Source organism: Plecotus auritus, assembly GCF_963455305.1.
Source record: "Plecotus auritus genome assembly, chromosome: 11".
Taxonomy (NCBI): Eukaryota; Metazoa; Chordata; class Mammalia; order Chiroptera; family Vespertilionidae; genus Plecotus; species Plecotus auritus.
In genome coordinates, this window is record NC_137777.1 from 55,796,135 (window position 1) to 55,815,328 (window position 19,194).

The 19,194-nt window shown below is 53.1% G+C and overlaps 1 protein-coding gene across 3 annotated transcripts in view; it reads right to left on the minus strand.

The window, feature by feature from the left end:
• Positions 1–19,194, minus strand: part of MMP16 (matrix metallopeptidase 16) — a 174,597-nt gene that overhangs the window by 9,003 nt on the left and 146,400 nt on the right. For all 3 annotated transcript variants that reach the window (XM_080646748.1, XM_080646747.1, XM_080646749.1), the window contains 2 exons: positions 7,946–8,084; positions 577–727 (listed from right to left, as the gene is read on the minus strand). In XM_080646748.1, the coding sequence (XP_080502874.1) occupies positions 577–727; positions 7,946–8,084 (290 nt within the window). The remainder of the gene's footprint in view (positions 1–576; positions 728–7,945; positions 8,085–19,194) is intronic.

The following is a 19,194-nucleotide window of genomic DNA, read 5'->3' on the forward strand; positions in this document are numbered from 1 at the left end:
TTGAAGAGCCTCCCTATCAGCCCCTCTCTCTGTGGTTAGGAGCTGTCACGAGATCCCAGTTTGCAACATGATTACATGTCCAGGATCTCGAGCCTGTACCTCCGGCCAGTTTTTACGCAGAAAGATGCCACTGGGAGGTAGAAATAAGACAAATACATTCTCAAGTTCTCAATATTTCCCTCAGAAATATATAAAAATATGTAACATGTTAAAACTTGTCAGTATTGTAAATATACACCATAAGGAAGAAAGCTTTTGCTAGAAAGAACTTTTGAACCAAGGGAAGTAAAATGATAAGAAAACGCACTGCCAGGGGAGACAAGGTCGCTCGGCCTCCACAGCTTCCAGCCTGTGAGGCCACAGAAGAGAAACAGAGGCATGCCACACATTTAAGTTCATAAAGAAGTCTCCTTTGGTAGACTGTTATTGTAAAATATGTTAAAAACATTTCGATTCCAGATTTCAATAACTGATCTCCTCACACCAGCTCTTTCACCCACAGGACATGCCTGCCGTAGGCTAGAGACGCCGGCCTCGCTAACCACTGAGCGCCTCCCTCGGCGAGTGTGTACTGACCTGTTCCCCTTGAAGAAATAGGTTTTCCCAACGTCCTCCCACCAAATGGCTGAGTCAATGCCGTGAGGGGGGATCCCGCTCCCGAGAGTGACCAGGTCGTGAGGGTAGCCAGGCTGCAGCGCCGTGTCCTTGAACACCCAGTACTTGTTACCTGTGGGAAGTAAGCGCAAATGCACAGCACGCTGATTCAGGTCCGAAGTCAGAGCACCCCGCTGGCAATGCACTCAAATGGGCCCGTGAAATCCACAGGCAGCTTCGTGGTGCTCACATCTGGAACCATGACATTACTTCTGAAATATCCCTGTTATTTTTGAAGGTGGATATAGTGAGTAACTATTTAAGAACCCAATCGGCATGGTGGACTAATCTAAGAAACAAAGAAAGACCTACAACTTGCCACCATGCCACCGTTCCGAACCAAGGATCACAGATGCTCTGTCTAGGGACCCGAGGCCCTGCTCAGTCCAAGGCTACATTTCCCGTATCCTGCCGCCCTCAGACACTGAGCCCATTACACGCGCTTCTCTGAGAAAACACTTCCTTGAGGCCAACACCTTCCCTTCATGATCAGCATCCATAATCCCGCAGTCTTACAACCTTATCCTCCTTGTCTAGAGGTCCCCCTCCCTCCATGTGAGGGGTTCCTGAGGGGAGGAGAACAGTGACTGACCTTTGTTTAGAATTGCGGAGCATGCAAAGTACTACAGAGAAGGCAAACGGCAGTCCGTCTATTGCTGCTTTGGAATGATCTACAGACAGCACAGTCTGCAGGCCCTACCCTGGAGGCTGCCCCACTCCCACTGCGGCTCCGCTCCCGTGACTCACCGTTGCCTTCCCTGCACTCTGCTAACACCCGCTGCCTGATCACCAGCGCCTCCCAGGGAAGCCACCTCATCCCGTTTTTGTACTGAGGTCTATTTGACATGGAACTTTATATTAGTGTCAGGTGTACAGTGTAATGATTGCACATTTGTATAAACTGGGAAATGACCCCACAATAAGTCTAGTTATATTACAACTTTCTCTTTCTTGTGATGAGCACTCTTACACCTGCTGTCGGCGCACCTTCCAAATGTGCAGCAGAGCCGGTAATCAGTCACGTGCTGCCGGCACCCAGGACACACTGGCTTGTCACTGGCGGTTTGGACGCCTTGACCCTCTGCACCAAGTAGCCAACTCCCAACCCTCCTCCACTCTGGCAGCCACCAGCCTGTGCTCTGTATCTATTACTTTTTCTCTGTTTTGCAATGTAGGTTGCACACATATGTGGAATAATACAGTGTTTTTCTCTCTCTGACTTATTTCACTGAGTATAATGCCCTCTAGGACCATCAGTATTGCTGCAAATGGTAAGATTTCATTCTTTTTCTATGGTTGAGTAGCATTTATTTATCCATTTATCAATCATTGGACACTTAGTTTGCTTGTATGTATACCTTGGCTATCTATAATAAAAGTGTAATATGCTAATTAGCCCGGGCGTCCTTCCTTCTGGACAAAGCTGAAGCGGGCGGGGGCTGCGGCAGAGGCGGCAGAGGCCCCCGGCCATGGAGGTGGGCAGGGGCTGGGGCCAAAACCTGTGCATGAATTTTGTGCATCAGGCCTCCAGCTGTAAATAATGCTGCAATGAATATTGGGGGTGCATATGTCTTTTCACATTAGTGTTTCACAGTCTTCGGATAAATACCCAGAAGTGAACAGCGGGGTGTAAGGCAGCTCTATTTTAATTTTCTGAGGAACCTCCACATGTTTCTCATCACAGCTGCCACCAGGGAGCATGAGGTCCCTTGGGGCGAGAGCATGAGAAAAGCACACAGAAGCTCCATCGGCCTGCTGTCCAGGCATCGCAGGAGATGCCAGGGTGTGAGAAAGAAGACGGTGACAGTTCTGTCAGGAAATTCTTATCCTATATAATCCTATCTAATAAAGAGGTAATATGCAAATTGACCATCACTCCCACACACAAGATGGCCACCTCCATGTGGTCAAAGATGGCTGCCACAAGATGGCTGGCAGGGGAGGGCTGTTGAGGGGAACAGGCCATCAGGGGAGGGCAGTTAGGGGCGACCAGGCCTGCAGGAGAGGGCAGTTAGGGGAAACCAGGCCTGCAGGTGAGAGCAGTTGGGAGGGACCAGGCCTGCAGGGGAGGGCAGTTGTGGGTGATCAGGCCAGCAGGGGAGAGCAGTTGGGAGGGACAAGTCCTGCAGGGGAGGGCAATTGGGGGGGACCAGGCCTACAGGCGATGGCAATTGGGGGCGACCAGGCCTGCAAGCGAGGGCAGTTGGGGCAACCAAGCCAGCAGGGGAGAGCAGTTAGGGGTGATCAGGCTGGCAAGGGAGGGAAGATAGGGGTGATTGGGTCAGCATGGGAGGGCAGTTGGGGGTGAACAGGCCTGCAGGGGAGAGCAGTTGGGGGGGACCAGGCCTGCAGGGCAGGGCAGTTAAGGGCGACCAGACTGGCAAGGGAGGGCAGTTAGGGGTGACCGGGCAAGCAGTGGAGGGCAGTTGGGGCCAACCAGGCCTGCAGGGGAAGACAGCTGGGGGTGACCAGGCCTGCAGGGGAAGGCAGTTCGGGGCAACCAGGCCTGCTAGGGAGGGCAGTTGGGGGCAACCAGTCTGGCAGGGGAGGGCAGTTAGTGGTGACCAGGCAAGCAGGGTAGGGCAGTTAGGGGGGATCAGGCCAGCATGGGAGGGCAGTTAGGGGCAATCAGGCTAGCAGGGGAGCAGTTAGGCGTCGATCAGGCTGGCAGGGGACTGGTTAGGGGTGATCAGGCTGGCAGGCAGAAGCAGTTAGGGGCAATCAGGCAGGCAGGCAGGCGAGCGGTTGGGAGCCAGCAGTCCCGGGTTGTGAGAGGGATGTCCCAAATTGGAGAGGGTGCAGGCTGGGCTGAGGGACACACACACACACACACACACACACACACACACACACCCGTGCACAAATTTCATGCACCAGGCCTCTAGTTATAGTACAAAACCCATTTTTTTTTTCTTAATGTGTTGCAAATACTTCCTTGGACTGTGGGTGTTCTCCATCTGTACCGCGGGAAACAATCAGACTTCCACTACAGAAGATATCAATTCCCTTTTTTTTCCCTGTTAGGAGCAAACCGAGAGGATTTTTTAAAAATGCACTTATATTCTATTTTAAAAACAAAGCAAGACAGAAAATCACCAGCAAGCATTTGTCAGGTGGCAAGATGAGATCCCAGCAGCTATATACACAAAATTATGAAAATCAACACCTTGCCTGCATATTTGTGGCACAGAACTCAAGAAAACAACTCAGTGATGATTACGAGTTACAGATTTAACTCTCCAGTCTTTACTAAGGACATACAGTTAGACAGTTCCTTCTGCATCTTGAGGAAGAAAGGTTTTCACACCACAAAGTTGCAGTGACTTTATTTCTATTATTTAGGTTTTGAGTATATGAGATTCATATGCAACTATTTTCCTTTTTTAAACACAGGAGAGGTGGATTGTACCACCTTGCCACTGAACAGTCTGGTTCTCTAGGAAAATATTGCCTCCTTGGCTGGCGGAGGCATTTCCTGAATTCATAGGAGCTGCCATAGTCAGGAGCAAGTGGAACAAGCTGCTCCTAGTGACACTGTACTGGGCAGAAAGTAGAGGAAAATGCCAGGTCTGATTAAAGACAGAAAAGTTATAAATAATACAAACAGCCTTGCTTACTGTTTGGGGCTGGAGAGGACATTACAGATTATGTACTCCAGTAATTCTTTAGTGAGATCCATCCACCATCCATCCACCCACCCACCCATCCATCCACCCATCCACTCATCCATCTATCCATCCATCCACCATCCACCCATCATCCATCCATCCATCCATCCACCCACCCACCCACCCAGTCATCTATCCATCCATCCATCCATCCACCATCCACCCATCATCTATCCATCCATCCATCCACCCACCCACCCACCCAGTCATCTATCTATCTATCCATCCATCCACCATCCATCCATCATCCATCCATCCATCCATCCATCCACCCACCCACCCACCCAGTCATCTATCTATCCATCCATCCATCATCCATCCATCCATCCACTCATCCATCTGGAATCAGTCCACTAAGAGCCTAGTACAGCCTGTCACTGAAGGAGCTGCGGACACAATGAAAGAAATACTCACGGTGCTCACTCTAGTGCAGTTGAAGGACCGGCAGAGGGGCCAGACACTAAGCAATTTTTAAATTACATGCTTATTCCTACATAAAAAAATGGTCAAATGGAGTTTAAAAAGTGCTTATCAAGGGGACAGGACATGAGAGCTGGCACAGGGTCAGGGACACTGCCGGCCGCCAGCGATGAATCAGGCTGAGTAACGCTCCTCCTGCTCCTGCTGCTCAGGAGACAAAGAAGAGTGGGGGAGGGCCTCCCCATCCTGGACACAGCATCCTGGACGCCAGGAGGGCAGAGCTTCTGGGCACCCAGCTGATGTTCCAACTGATCCCTGGAGAAGAATGCCAACCATGTTCCCAATGGAGAAACTGAGGCATAGGGAGCAAGTAACTCGGCCACTTCACAGGGCCAGTCAGCGTGTGAATCCGCATCTGACTGCAGTTCCGTGTCCTTACAGCCGAGGCCGACCCTGTGTGTCCTCATGGCCGAGGCCCATCCCCACGTCCTCTCGGCCGAGGCCAGACCATCCCTCATTCCTTAAGGGAGAGTCCACGAAGACAGAATAAATTGTAAGGACTCTTGCCTTTGCCTGAAGTTCAGCCTCACTTAACCCCAGTGTCCCCAAAGGCCAGGTTTCATTTCCCCATCCTCACTACACACGCTGACCCTGAGGGTACTGGATAGCTGCTGCTGCTGCTGCTGCTGTTCAGAACCCTTTTCTTGGCCTGTTTTAGCTCATTTCTGTCCTCTGGGTCCTGGTGACACAGCAGTCCCGTCGGTTTGGACCTGGCTCCTGGGGTTCGCTCAGCCCACGCTGAGCACAGCCCGCGGCAGCTCAGCCAGGCTCTTCCCAGCCCCACAGACCTGACATTATTGTTCTGAGCAGAGCAAGTGCTGGGGACAGCAGGCCAGTCCTCTGAGCTCACCCTTGCATGAAGGCCCTGAGCCGCTGCACAAGCAACATCTGCCACTCAGGTCAACAGCAAAGAATATATCCCACAGGAGGGAGTGAATCCTTTATGAGCGATCTCCTAGTTTATTGTAAACTATCCCATATAATAAAGAGGTAATATGCAAATTGACCGTCACACCCTCACACAAGATGCCCACCCCCATGTGGTCGCAAGATGGCCACCACAAGATGGCTGGCAGTGGAGGGCAGTTGCGGGGGGGAACAGGCCTGCAGGGGAAGGCAGGTGGGGGCGACCAGGACTGCAGGGGAGGCATGGTGGTTGGGGGAGGCCTAGGCCTGCAGTGGAGGGCAGTTGGGGGCGACCAGGCCAGCAGGGGAGGGCAGTTAGGGGTGACCAGCGGGCAGGGGAGGGCAGTTAGAGGCAACAAGGCCTGCAGGGGAGGGCAGTTGGGGGGGCCAGGCCGGCAGGGGAGCAGTTAGGCGTTGATCAGGCTGGCAGGGGAGTGGTTAGGGGGTGGTCAGGCTGGCAGGCAGGCGAGCGGTTGGGAGCCAACAGTCCCGGATTGTGAGAGGGATGTCCGACTGCCGGTTTAGGCCCGATAAGATTGGGCCTAAACCAGCAGTCAGTCATCCCCCGAGGGGACCCAGATTGGAGAGGGTGTAGGCTGGGCTGAGGGACAACCCCCCAGTGCACAAATTTCGTGCACTGGGCCTCTAGTCTACCTAATAAAAGAGTAACATGCTAATTAACCGTACCTTTGCAATGCCCAGCAGCCAATCAGGAGTGAGTATTCAAATTAACCCAACAAAGATGGTGGATTAATTTGCATACACAGGTGCTGAGTGGCTGGGATCGGGGCAGGGCGCTTGCATCATCACCATGGCGACAACGCAGGCGTTCCGCACCACCCCCAGCCGCTCCAGGCCTCTGGGCAGCGTGGAAAGGTGGAAAGGCGGCTCTGGGCCAGAGCAGAAAGGCGGCTCTGGCCAGAGTGAAGGCACTGCCAGCAGCCAGAGGAAGAAAGGCCCATTCTTGCACATATCTTCATGCATCAGGCCTCTAGTTTAACATAAACTGACTAAATCAAGCAAAGTCTGAGAAGTGAAATAGATTTCATTGCATAAAACAGCAAGCGACCCAAAAAATCTTTTAAAAAGAAACCCAAACCCCTTACTTCATGAAGAAACCCGGTCGCCCCTAACTGCCCTCCCCTGCAGGCCTGGTCCCCCACAACTGCCCTCCCTCCATGCTGGCCTGGTCACCCCCAACTGCCCTCTCCTGTAGGCCTGTTTCCTCCCCCCGCATCTGCCCTTCTCTGCCAGCCACCTAGTGGTGGCCATCTTGTGACCTCATGGGGGTGGCCATCTTGTGCGAGGGTGTGACAGTCAATTTGTATATCACCTCTTTATTATATAGGATAGTTTACAATAAACTAGGAGATTGCTCATAAAGGAGTAGCTCTGTCCTGTGGGATGTATTCTTTGCTGTTGACCTGAGTGGCAGGTGTTGCTTGTGTAGCGGCTTTTTGTTGGGTGGTTTGTTGTTGTTGTTAATCCTCACTGGAAGGTATTTCTTCCATTGATTTTAAAGTAGGATTTTTTTCCTTTTAAATGTTTTCATTGATTTGAGAGAGAGAGGGAGAGATAGAAACATCAATGAGAAAGACAATGATTGGCTGCCTCCTGCACACCCTCCCCCCACAACCCTGGGGATTGAGCCCCAAAACTCAACACATGCCCTGACTGGGAATCAAACTGGGGACCTCTTGGTGCATGGGTCAATGCTCAACCACTGAGCCACATGGGCTGGGCATTTTTCCATTTTAGAGCGAGTGAGAGGGAGGGAGAGGGTGAGGGGAAGAGAGAGAGAGAGAAGCATGGATGTTAGAGAGACACATCAGTTAGTTGCCTCCCACATGTGGGATTGAACCTGCAACCCAAGTATATGCCTTTGACCAGAATTGAACCTGAGGCCCTTGTGTGTGCCGACTGATGCTCTAACCACTGAACCACTGACCAGGGCAGGAAAAATGGCTTTTAATTCTTTCTTTCATTCATTCATTCATTCATTCATCCATTTTACTTTTTTTGGTGCTTTTAAGCAAAACGTAAAAAGTCTACAAATTTGACTTGTACATGAAAAAACATAAATGAAAGAATTAAAATTTCACTTCACTTCATTCGTGTTTCTAGGCATCATAAGTGGTTCCTTCCACCCAGCAGGATGGCCAGGGTCACCTCTCTGAGGGTGACAGGGCCCTGGACCGTGACCCGAGTACAGCGGAGCGGGACAGTGCACGCCTCACCTTTGAAGAAGACGAAGTTGCCCTCATTGTTCTCGTACACCGCGTCGATCCCCGGAGGCAGGCCACGCCAGAAGTAAGTGATCTGCATGGGGTACCCGTCCATGACCCTGTTGTTCCTCACCCGCCAGAACCACTGGTCCTGCAAGCCAAGCACAGGAGGCGTCAGTGTCGCCTGGGCCTGCCGCGCCAGCGCTGAGGCCGCCGCCTCGCACACACCCGGAGCAACAAGACACCTGCCCCCACCATCCCAGGGGCTCCCGGTCACCTCCCGGCGCTGACCCACAGGGGGTTCCAAAGGTAACGTAGAAGCACTCAGCCCGGCACGGAGGTTACACCCAGGGCCCCCAGGTGCAGCCCGGGGTGCAGCCCAGGCCCTGCCTGGTGGAGGGAGCCAGTTTCTGAGCGGAAGGCAGGTAGAGGCGCTGAGCACCACTGGGGCGGGGATGCCGCCTGCCCCGCCTGCACCCATCCTCCCTGAGGTGTCATGGAGTCCTCTGTCACCCTCCAATGCGTCCTGCTGGGGGCGATAAGCTACAAGGTCACGGAGAATGAACAAAGTGATCTTGAGAAATCATGAGTGGCTCCCAGTCTCGGTCACTGCCCGCCCGTCCACTTGCTCCCACTGTGCCCTGTAGAGGGGCCGTTTGCTGATGGCTTCCGGGCCTGCAAACACGTGTCAGGGAGATGTGCTCCCAACTGCTTACTTTTCCTTTTGTTTCTCTTGCCCAAGGAGACATATCAGAAGAAAATATGGTTACAAGAAATATCTGAGAGTTTTATGGTTTTGAGTCTAACATTTATGTCTCTAATGAACAATAAACTAACACACAAAATAGAAACAGACTCATAGATACTGAGAACAGACTAACAGCTGTCAGAGGGGAGAGAGGCTGGGAGGCTGGACGAAAGGGTGAAGGGATTAAGCAGGAAAGAGGCGCAAAAACTCATAGATGCAGACACAGCGTGGTCATTACCTGCCAGACAGAAAGGTGTTGGAGAGGGAGCGGGTGAAGGGGGTGGTGAGCACACAATACAATATACAGAGGATGTGTATCTAATTGCACACCTGGAAACTACGTAATCCTATTAACCAATGACACCCAGTAAATTCAACAAAAAGAAAAAGACAGATTCTGTAACTGTGTGTGGTGATGGATGTTAAAACAATAAAGCGGGGTCCCCATTCAGTGTCGGTCCTGAGTGGGAGACCGCGGAGTCCTTAGCTCACCTACCAAGAATTCCCATCCCTTTGTGTTTTTACATATATATTTTTTATTGATTTCAGAGAGGAAGGGAGAGAAACATCAGTGATGAGAAAGAATCATTGATTGGCTGCCTCCTGCACGCCCCCCACTGGGGATCGAGCCTGCAACCTGGGCATGTGCCCTTGACTGGAATCAGACCTGGGACCCTTCAGTCCGAAGGCCAACGCCATATCCACTGAGCAATACCAGCCAGGGCCCAACCTTTGTTTTTGACCCAAAGAAGAATGTGTCATTTACAATAAAAACTAAGTCCCTGTAGGCTTTTTTGACTCCATGTCCCCAGGGCAGTGTATCTAACTTACCTTTGTAAACACTGAACCCAAGTAGTCTCTCAGTCTTTTTCTCTAAGTTCATCCTGTTTTATTTTCTTCATTGACCTGCTATTCCCGGAGTATTTGCTTACACTCCCTGCCTCGCAGGGGGCTGGAGCCCCCTGTGCCATTGGGACATACCCCTGGCAGACCTGGCCGGCGCCGAGCCCCAGACAGAGAGGAAGAGCTGGCGAGGGACTGGGAGCCACGGCTCGTGGCCGGGTGCAGGGCTGGTTCCACAGGAACCTTCCGGGCCATGTGGCCTGAGCCCTGCCCTCTGCAGGACACCACCCTTCAGTCACCGCCCTCTGCTCATCCTCCCCTGCAGGGAGCCCATTCACCATTCTCTCTTCCTCCATTTCCTTAAACACTCAGCACGGGCGTCACCGCGGCCAGGACATTGCCGGGAATCCCTGCCCTCTGGGTGACCTGCCATTTGTCCCCACGGCGTCCAGTGGTGTCCCGGGCCAACGCGCCACAACGGGGTCATGCTGTGGCCGGTGGACAGAGGAGTCTGGCGTGACACAGGCAGAGTCAGAGGTTCAGTGCTGTGATAGAGCACTGCTTTCAGCTTCCTCTTTGGTCACATTCTTTCCCCCAGACCTGCCCACAGGGCTGAGGAAACGGGGGTGAGAGCCTGGAGCAGGGAGCAGGGAGCACTGAGACAGGCAGAGAAACTGAGTCAGCACCCTCTGCACCTGCAGCTCAGAGCGGCCGAGGCCGGGAGCAGAGGCGGGCCACAGGGGATGGGCCCAGGGACACATAGTGACTTGGCAACAAAGGAGGTGAGGGCCTGTGGGACCAGAGGTTCGCTCCTGACAGACAGGTGGGCTGGCCGAGAAGCCCCAGCAATTCCTCAGCACGAGCTGGGGTTCCTGAGGGAGGGGCTCGGGGTCAGAAGGCTGCTGCCACAACAGGGGGTTACCAGGGCCTCGCTGCCTCCTCTGCTGTGCCGGGGAGGCCTCTGCGCCCCACGTGGCTGGATGTATGCACTTAAACTGGGAGCTCAGCAGGCAAGTGCCTTCCTCACGCTCAACGAACGTCCTCAACAGACAATGCCATTGCCATACGACAGTGACGGCTCCCACTTGGGCTGTGTGTGTGTGTGTGTGTTGGGGGCCACAACCAGTAGCAACTGGAAAGCATGTGTTACTGCTTCATTTCTACCCAGGGACACGCCCATATAGTGTTTACTGTTGACAAGCAAAAGGAGAAACTTCTCCAAAATAAATGTGAGCAAGTAAGTTTCCTCACAGTCAAGCCAAACAAGTCCAAGCGGAACAGGGACTGGTGTGCCTGAACAGCTTTGGGATTATTCTCAGCTCCAGGGCGTTCAGCGAAGGCCAATCAGAACGGCCCACAGGCCTGGTGCTCCTGGGGGGAGAGGGGCTGAAGGCCTGGTGCTCCTGGGGGGAGAGGGGCTGAAGGCCTGGTGCTCCTGGGGGGAGAGGGGCTGAAGGCCTGGTGCTCCTGGGGGGAGAGGGGCTGAAGGCCTGGTGCTCCTGGGGGGAGAGGGGCTGAAGGCCTGGTGCTCCCGGGGGGAGAGGGGCTGAGGGCCTGGTGCTCCTGGGGGGAGAGGGGCTGAAGGGCCTGGTGCTCCCGGGGGGGGGAGGGGCTGAAGGGCCTGGTGCTCCCGGGGGGAGAGGGGCTGAAGGGCCTGGTGCTCCTGGGGGGAGAGGGGCTGAAGGCCTGGTGCTCCTGGGGGGAGAGGGGCTGAGGGCCTGGTGCTCGAACAGCACAGAGGCTGGTCTCCCACGGCTGGGGGCCTCCGAGGAGGAGGAGTCCCGGGGCCTCTGGGGAAGGCCTGCTGCGCTCCCACAGGCACCGTGGGGGCTACAGGAAGGAGTGTACACACAGACACCAAGCAAGTAGGTCCCTCTTGCTCTGCAGTATTTCATGCTCATTAAATGATCTCTCTCTCTCTCTCTCTCTCTCTCTCTCTCTCTCTCTCTCTCCAATACAACACCATAATACCTCAATTTCCGATTCTGTCACTGAGGCTTCTTTCTAGTCACAAATAGTGGGAATTATTTCTGCGAACACAACGTGCATGAAGGGGACAGAGGCATGGGCTCTGGTTTATAGCTTTTTGTGCATTTCCTGGTGCGGTGCCCCCCAGTGGGGAGTGTGGTGCCGTCACCTCCAGGGCCTCCGGGGGTGGAAGCGACACTTCCATCCGTGCCAAAGAAAAACCGCCTGCAGGGTGGTGGCCACAGCCCAGCAGTTCGCTCCAGACCTCCTGTCTTTAAGATCCTTGCGACGAGCCTATCCCACAGCCACGTCTGCACAGTCCACCTTCCCCCTTAGCCGCACCCCAAAGGCCTGGGAATCTAAGGAGGCCGCTGTCTGCGTGTGTGATTACGATGAGTCCCTGGACATGCATCAGCATGGCAGCCATGAGCCCGGCAGCCGTTTCATGTAAACCAGGGGTCCTCAAACTTTTTAAACAGGGGGCCAGTTCACTGTCCCTCAGACTGTTGGAGGGCCGGACTATAGTTTAAAAAAAAACACAACAAACTATGAACAAATTCCTATGCACACTGCGGGCCCGGGACGAGTCGGCTGCTAAGCAGGACAGGCAGCGGCACCCGGCGGGCCAGTTAATGTCCTCGGCGGGCCGCATGTGGCCCGCGGGCTGTAGTTTGAGGACGCCTGAAAACCATCAGCTTCTCAGCCACCCTTGACCGTTTCCAGGGCCGGCAAGCGACCAGCTGCGGGACGCGGGCAGCGCTCACGGCCACCTGCGCTGTCCTGGACGATGCTGCGGCACTCCCCGTCCTCACTGATTTGTGTCATGGCTCCTTGTTGCTCATCAAGTAACTCCAAGTGCAGTCAGGGTCCGAGGCAGGGAGGACGTGGACTGAGATCGGCTTTAGGTATTTGTGCTTCCTGTGCCGATCTTTAGCAGAAACACTGTAACTGTTAAAATTTTGGAACAAATGTCCGATTCCAGTTGCAGGTGTACAGCATGGTGGTTAGCACATACATGCCTTACGAGGTAACCCCGATGAGTCCAGCACAGGCCATCGGATATCACAAACTGCGTCATCAAGAACATTGACTATTCCCCATGCTGCGTTGGCCCTGACAGTTCTGGAACTATCCGTCTGTACTTCTTAACCTCCCCCTTTACATCCACCACTGACCGGGGGCTTGGGGTGTGGCTACTGCCCTGCTGGTGGGGTCCGCTGAACCCCCATGAGGGAGCACAGGCAGAGGCCCAGACTACCCCTTCCAGAAGCAAAGCAGCGTGTTTAGCTGTGGTCTAACCGGGATGCCTTCCCTGTCTTTGTGCTGCTGGTCGCACCACAGGAACGCGAGGGACCCTCCTTCGCCACCTAGACTGGGGCAGCCCTGGCCCTCTGGCTCTCGCTGCCCGTGGCGACGGCACGTGGTGCCCCTTCACTGGATCGTGCGGCCCCTCCCGCGTGGACGCACTGCTCAGAGGAGGCTGGTGGGAGCGCTGCGATGCCTAGACCCTCGGAGGCTGCGTGAATATTTATTGCACGGATAAATCAATCTGGGTGTTGGGTGGTAAATGGCCATTAAAGGCATCATGGTGGAAATAAGCTTTTGTGGAATAGAAGGGCACTTGTTCAAATAAAACATTGACTTTTCTCTCCCAATTTGGTCTTGGTCATTTTTCATCTCCAACTTTATTTCTGACATTAGTCACCCAAAGCGACAGATTGTACCGTAGCTGACCTTTGGGAGAGGCACCGCGTCAGCACGCGAGGCGAGGCTGGCCGACGGGTCCGTGGCAGGGACCCACTCGAGAGACGGTGGCATCTCCTGGGGACACGGGGGGCAAATTCAAATCTACTGAAGAATGCTAAGTGCAGGTGAACTCAGGTCCTCAACACCCTAAAGAAATCTGTGCACGTGAAAGTGTCGGAAGTGGGGTGCTGTCTAGCAGAGGGGGTACACAGGCAGCTTCTCCAGGGCATGTCAGCCCTGAGCTGGGAACGGCGTGGCCTGAAACTTGGGGACCGCACCCAAGGCCCCTGAGCATCGAGCTGTCACAGCCTCAAGGCTCTAAGGGACTGTGAAGACTGCACCTGCTCCAGAGGCGCCTTCGGCTCCCACAGCTCATCCCAGACATCACCTCGGCCCAACAAGCCCTCTTCCTCCGTGGGCACACTGCCGCCACAGCAACTGACCAAGGTCATCGCAGCGCTGCGTCACCCAGGCCTTGTGGCTGTAGTTTGGGAACTGAGTCCTTTGCAGCCTGAACTACGGCAGCCAGGCCCTGAGCCAGGACCGGGCCCCGCGGCTCGGCCACCTCCTGGACCACAGCAGGCCCCTCCCGCCCTCCCAGCCTCCCAGTGCACAGAGCGATTATGACCGACAGGCTTCAGTTTCCTTTTATAGTCACATTTTGGTTATTCTTTGCATTTTTTTTTACAAATGAAATATGACACGAAAGTTTTAAAAAAAGTTAAGAAAACAATACAAAGAAGTGTTGACACTTTGCAATTATCCCCAATAGTGTCTCTCACAGCAGAAGAGACCTTTCAGGGCCTTCATGGTTGGGCAGGTTCAAATGCTCCATTCCTCCCTCCCCCAGTCCAATTAGCATATCACCCTTTTATTAGTATAGATTACAGTCACAGACTGCAATGTCCCAAGAACTTTTTCCCTTCATTTCTTTTTGCCACTGGACGCAAAAGTCAAAACCACGCAGAGGCAGGCAGACGAGCCTGGTCTGGCTCTGAGTGCAGCCTCGGCTTTGGTGTCTGTGCCTGTGGCCTCGGGGCTCACCCACACCCTCTTTCCTTTTAGCATAAAGTTGGGGAAGTGGGGAGAGTTGACATGTTTCTAAATATGCTAAAACCTAGAAAACTCCCAGGAGCACCTGTCCTCTTTACCGATATGTGAAAGGTAAGCAGCAGAAAGCCATCTGGATGAATTACTGGGCGTTGCTCCTAAGGAGAGTCTCGCTCATGAAATGCCCTTCACACCTGAGTGCAGACCCTGTGGTGGCTCTATGCCTGCTCCCCAACCAGTCTATGGAACCCAGGAGCATCCCGGAAAGTGCCTCCTTGAATACCGCCATCGAGGTCCTGCTGGGACCCCAGGGGCTTCCCGAATCACGGTGATCTAGAACCGAGTCAGTTACCAACGACCCACTTTTCAGCTCCTGAGGCTGGGGATCAGCTAGGCCTTGCCAATAAGTGACAAGGCCTGGTATTTAAAAGCCAGTAACTGGTCCTGTTTCAGGCAGACAACTTTTTATTATTTGTACCTCACAAGATTCTGAAACACTAAGTAATGCTTTCCTGAAATAACACCCCTGGGAAAAATAGCCAAAATGCTGCTTATTTACATCGCTGCACAGTATCCATCGCACAGGTCGACCGGCTCGCATCCACAATTCTAATATTCCGACAACTTGAAAAAATGGAAGTTGTTTCTTGAGTCTGGAACAAACTTATTTGGAGAGAACCTGACCTGAAGGGACGTGAGGATTTTTAGAGACTTTCCCCCTGTTATTGGGACTAGTTATACATTTCAGTGAAGTTTAATGAGTTGATTAGGGGTTGCGTCTCTAAATCCAATGGGGGTTTGTGGGAGAAATGTTTAATACATTAAGTTATCAATAAAATAACTGAAAAAAAGCCATACGTGGCCACAGTGTATTAAAATGGAATCAGCACATTGGTGTTATTTCAAATTCAAATGTCATTTGAAATGGTATTTTGAATGAAATTGAACATTTATTTTCTGCTTTCTCATTTCCTTAGAGGACCACTGTCTTTTGCTGTTTCCAAAATACACAACATAAATAGAACTAGTTCAAACAAGAAGTCGAAGCTCCCGGTCCTTTGTCGGAGGCCATGGGTATACAACTGGCTGTGGACTGAGGTTCTGTCCACAGACAGCCCAGCCCAGCCAGGAGGACCGGCCCTCCCGCAGGCCCGGGGGCCGAGGGACCACCCCACACCGGCCCTCACCTGGCAGCCACGCCCCCTTCCTGCCGGTGCCACCTTCATAGGGAGCCTGGGAGAGTAGTCTTATTGTTAAATTTTCCAGCCAGACTTACCCATCGTTGGAAACATAGAAACCATCATAACATGACGAACCCTAACTTAACCAACACTGCGAGTGGCTGCCTTTACCACACTCACCTGCAGCATCTCTCCTCGGTCTCTGAGACTTGAGCCCATGGCCCTGCAGTGAGGGTTTCAGCTCCTGAGGTGACACCTGGCAGCCCCTCAGCCCCCAAGGATCTGGTGGATCCCCTCTGCCGGACACAGGGCAGTCTCCCTCACGGCCGCTGCAGGACTTGGGGTCACCTCCAGGGCCCCTTTGGTGACCTCTGTTGAAACATCTGCTCTTTTAACTTCCTGATATGAGTCTTGATGTACTGGGACCGGGAAAATGTTGTATAATTTTAGTTTAAATTTCTACTACTGGAAGTAAAAACACACACACACACCTTATCTTTAAGTCAAATCAGAATATGATTGATATTGATCCTCAGTAAATAACTTGCCAAGCATCACTTCTGTGTAGGACCCATGCTACTCAAACACTCTCTTCAAACCACGGGAGCAGAAGACTGAACCTGGGACGCGGAACCGCGCCCGTCCCTCTGAAGGTGAGTTACGGGCAGCTGTCAGGCAGCAGGCGCAGGGTGACAGCCATGTTCAGGCTCAAGGATCATTCCATCCCATCAAACATTAGAAGCTGTTTAATTAAAAAAAAAGAATTTAAACTAAGAAATGTGCAGCTCTCACTGATGTTAAGAAATTTTTAGGATTTGGATATTGTCAAATCCCCACAATCAGCCAAACTGTGCGGTGAAGGGCACAGCCCGGGCTGCTCCCACTCCCCAGCCTTCTTACCAGGAGGCCCGGCGGCAGCGTTAGAGGGAAGACCCTGCAGACCAACGGCGGTCCAGGGTCCCCAGCACCATTCTGGGATCTAAAAGACCCCAAAACCACAATGAAAGCTATTATCCTTAGGGTTACGTGTTTTTTTACAAGAAGAGGATGCATATCAAATCAGCCACAGGGATTTACAAAGGAACATCTGAGGAGCTCCAGGCCCTCGGCGCAATGCTGTCCTGGCATCAATGGTGACAATACCCATGGGTATGCCAACCAGGACTCGTACCCGAGCCTCCAGAGTTTTATTGGGGCTTTATTTCCTAGCGATGTTTGACTGACTGCCTGCCCACTGGTGGGACTCGGTGTCCAGGACACTGACAAGGCACACGCAGGGCACATGCAGGGGACATGCCAGGCCCCCGCTGCCCGGTGAGCCTACTGCCACACAGCCGCCTCTCAGCTGTGACCTGGAGGCCTCAAGCCAAGGCACAGGCCGGACCACCTCTGGGCGAAGCCAGTTCTTCATATCACAGCAAGCACTGGTTTCAATGTCAAGCATGTAATTAACAGATAAAAAACAACAACCGAAACCACACCCTCAGTCCAGATGCATGCCCCCCACTGCTGCCGAGAGGAGGGGAGCACAGCAGAAACCAGCCTAGTGCTGTGCCAGGCACACGGCACGCAGCTCCGCTGCAACATGAAAACCAATCCCATCTAACAAAGAGGGAATATGCTAATTGACCGTCACCCCTCACAAAGATGGCGGCGCCCACAGCCAATAAGGAGGGAATATGCTAATTGACTGTCACCCCTCACAAAGATGGAGGCGCCCACAGCCAATAAGGAGGGAATATGCTAATTGACTGTCACCCCTCACAAAGGTGGTGGCGCCCACAGCCAATAAGGAGGGAATATGCTAATTGACTACCACACCCTCAAAGATGGCGGCGCCCACAACCAATAAGGAGGGAATATGCTAATTGACTACCACACCCTCAAAGATGGCGGCGCCCACAACCAATAAGGAGGGAATATGCTAATTGACTACCACACCCTCAAAGATGGCGGTGCCCACAGCCACAAGATGGCGGCGCACAGTTCCCTCAGCCCCACTGGGGCAGCAGGCACGCGGCATGGCCGGGCCCGCCCCCAGGCGCATCCAGGTGCTCTACGTACCTGCCTCGAGAGTCTCCCAGTCCCCTCAGCCCTCCAGCCCCCCAGGGCTGGCCCGAGGCACAGGTAACCAGGGCCGGCCAAGGCTTGTGCTGCCGGCAGTGGCAGCAGCAGAGATGTGATGGGGGTGTCACCTTCCCCTGATCGCTGGGTCGCCTCCTGCCCGAGGGCTCCCGGACTGTGAGAGGGGACAGGCTGGGCTGAGGGACGCCCCCTCCAGTGCATGATTTTTCACGCACCGGGCCTCTAGTTCACTGATAAGTAGGAGGACCAGATAAGGGAGCACATTTCTATTCTGCTCTCATTCTATGAATAACAAATGTGGATTCTTTGGAATGACTTCTTTACCTTTGTCACCATAATTATATCAAAATAAATTTTCCTTGTTTTAATATTGATTTTTTTTCTTAGAAAGACTGAAGTAAGGCATATATCCATATTGACTTATGGAATGGTTCACAATATCCAATCTCTAGATACTTATTCAGAATTCTAATGCTATGATTTTTTAAAAAATATTTTTATTGATTTTTTACAGAGAGGAAGGAAGAGGGAGAGTTAGAAACATCGATGAGAGAGAAACATCAATCAGCTGCCTCCTGCACACACCCCACTGGAGATGTGCCTACAACCAAGGTACATGCCCTTGACTGGAATTGAACCTGGGACCCTTGAGTCTGCAGGCCGACGCTCTATCCACTGAGGCAAACCAGTTAAGGGCTCCTATGACTTACTTTTGATCTTCTGTTTGAACTTTTGTTTGTTGGATCAGTAGGGGGTGAGGTTGATATACACAATAAAGATATCTTAACCAGTTCCATGGAAAGTTTCAGCATTCAACACAAAGGTTATCTCTGCCCTAAGGGACTTGAGGATTCTGACTGGGGAGTTGATGGCTGAGGGCACCCAAGGGGCCAGCTCTGACATCAGCTTCTGTGAGCTTCAGTTCCAGGATTTAAATGGTCTTTGCTTCATGTTCTGACCATGAAGACCTGTGCTTCATGAGTTTGTAGTGTAGCCAGGAAATGAACACACTGTTCCAGGTTGGGTGTGGCTTAGCACACACTGTTCCAGGTGGGGTGTGGCCCAGCACACACTGTTCCAGGCGGGGTGTGGCCCAGCACACACTGTCCCAGGTGGGATGTGGCCCAGCACATACTTTTCCAGGTGGGATGTGGCTTAGCACACTCTGTTCCAGGCGGGATGTGGCTTAGCACACACTGTTCCAGGCGGGATGTGGCTTAGCACACACTGTCCCAGGCGGGATGTGGCCCAGCACACACTGTCCCAGGCGGGGTGTGGCCCAGCACACACTTTTCCAGGCGGGATGTGGCCCAGCACACACTGTTCCAGGTGGGATGTGGCCCAGCACACACTGTCCCAGGCGGGATATGGCCCAGCACACAGTTCCAGGTGGGATGTGGCCCAGCACACACTGTCCCAGGCGGGATGTGGCCCAGCACACACTGTCCCAGGCAGGATATGGCCCAGCACACACTGTTCCAGGTGGGATGTGGACCAGCACACATTGTTCAAGGCGGGATGTGGCCCAGAACACACTGTTCCAGGCGGGATGTGGCTTAGCACACACTTTTCCAGGTGGGATGTGGCCCAGCACACACTGTTCCAGGCGGGATGTGGCCCAGCACACACTGTCCCAGGCG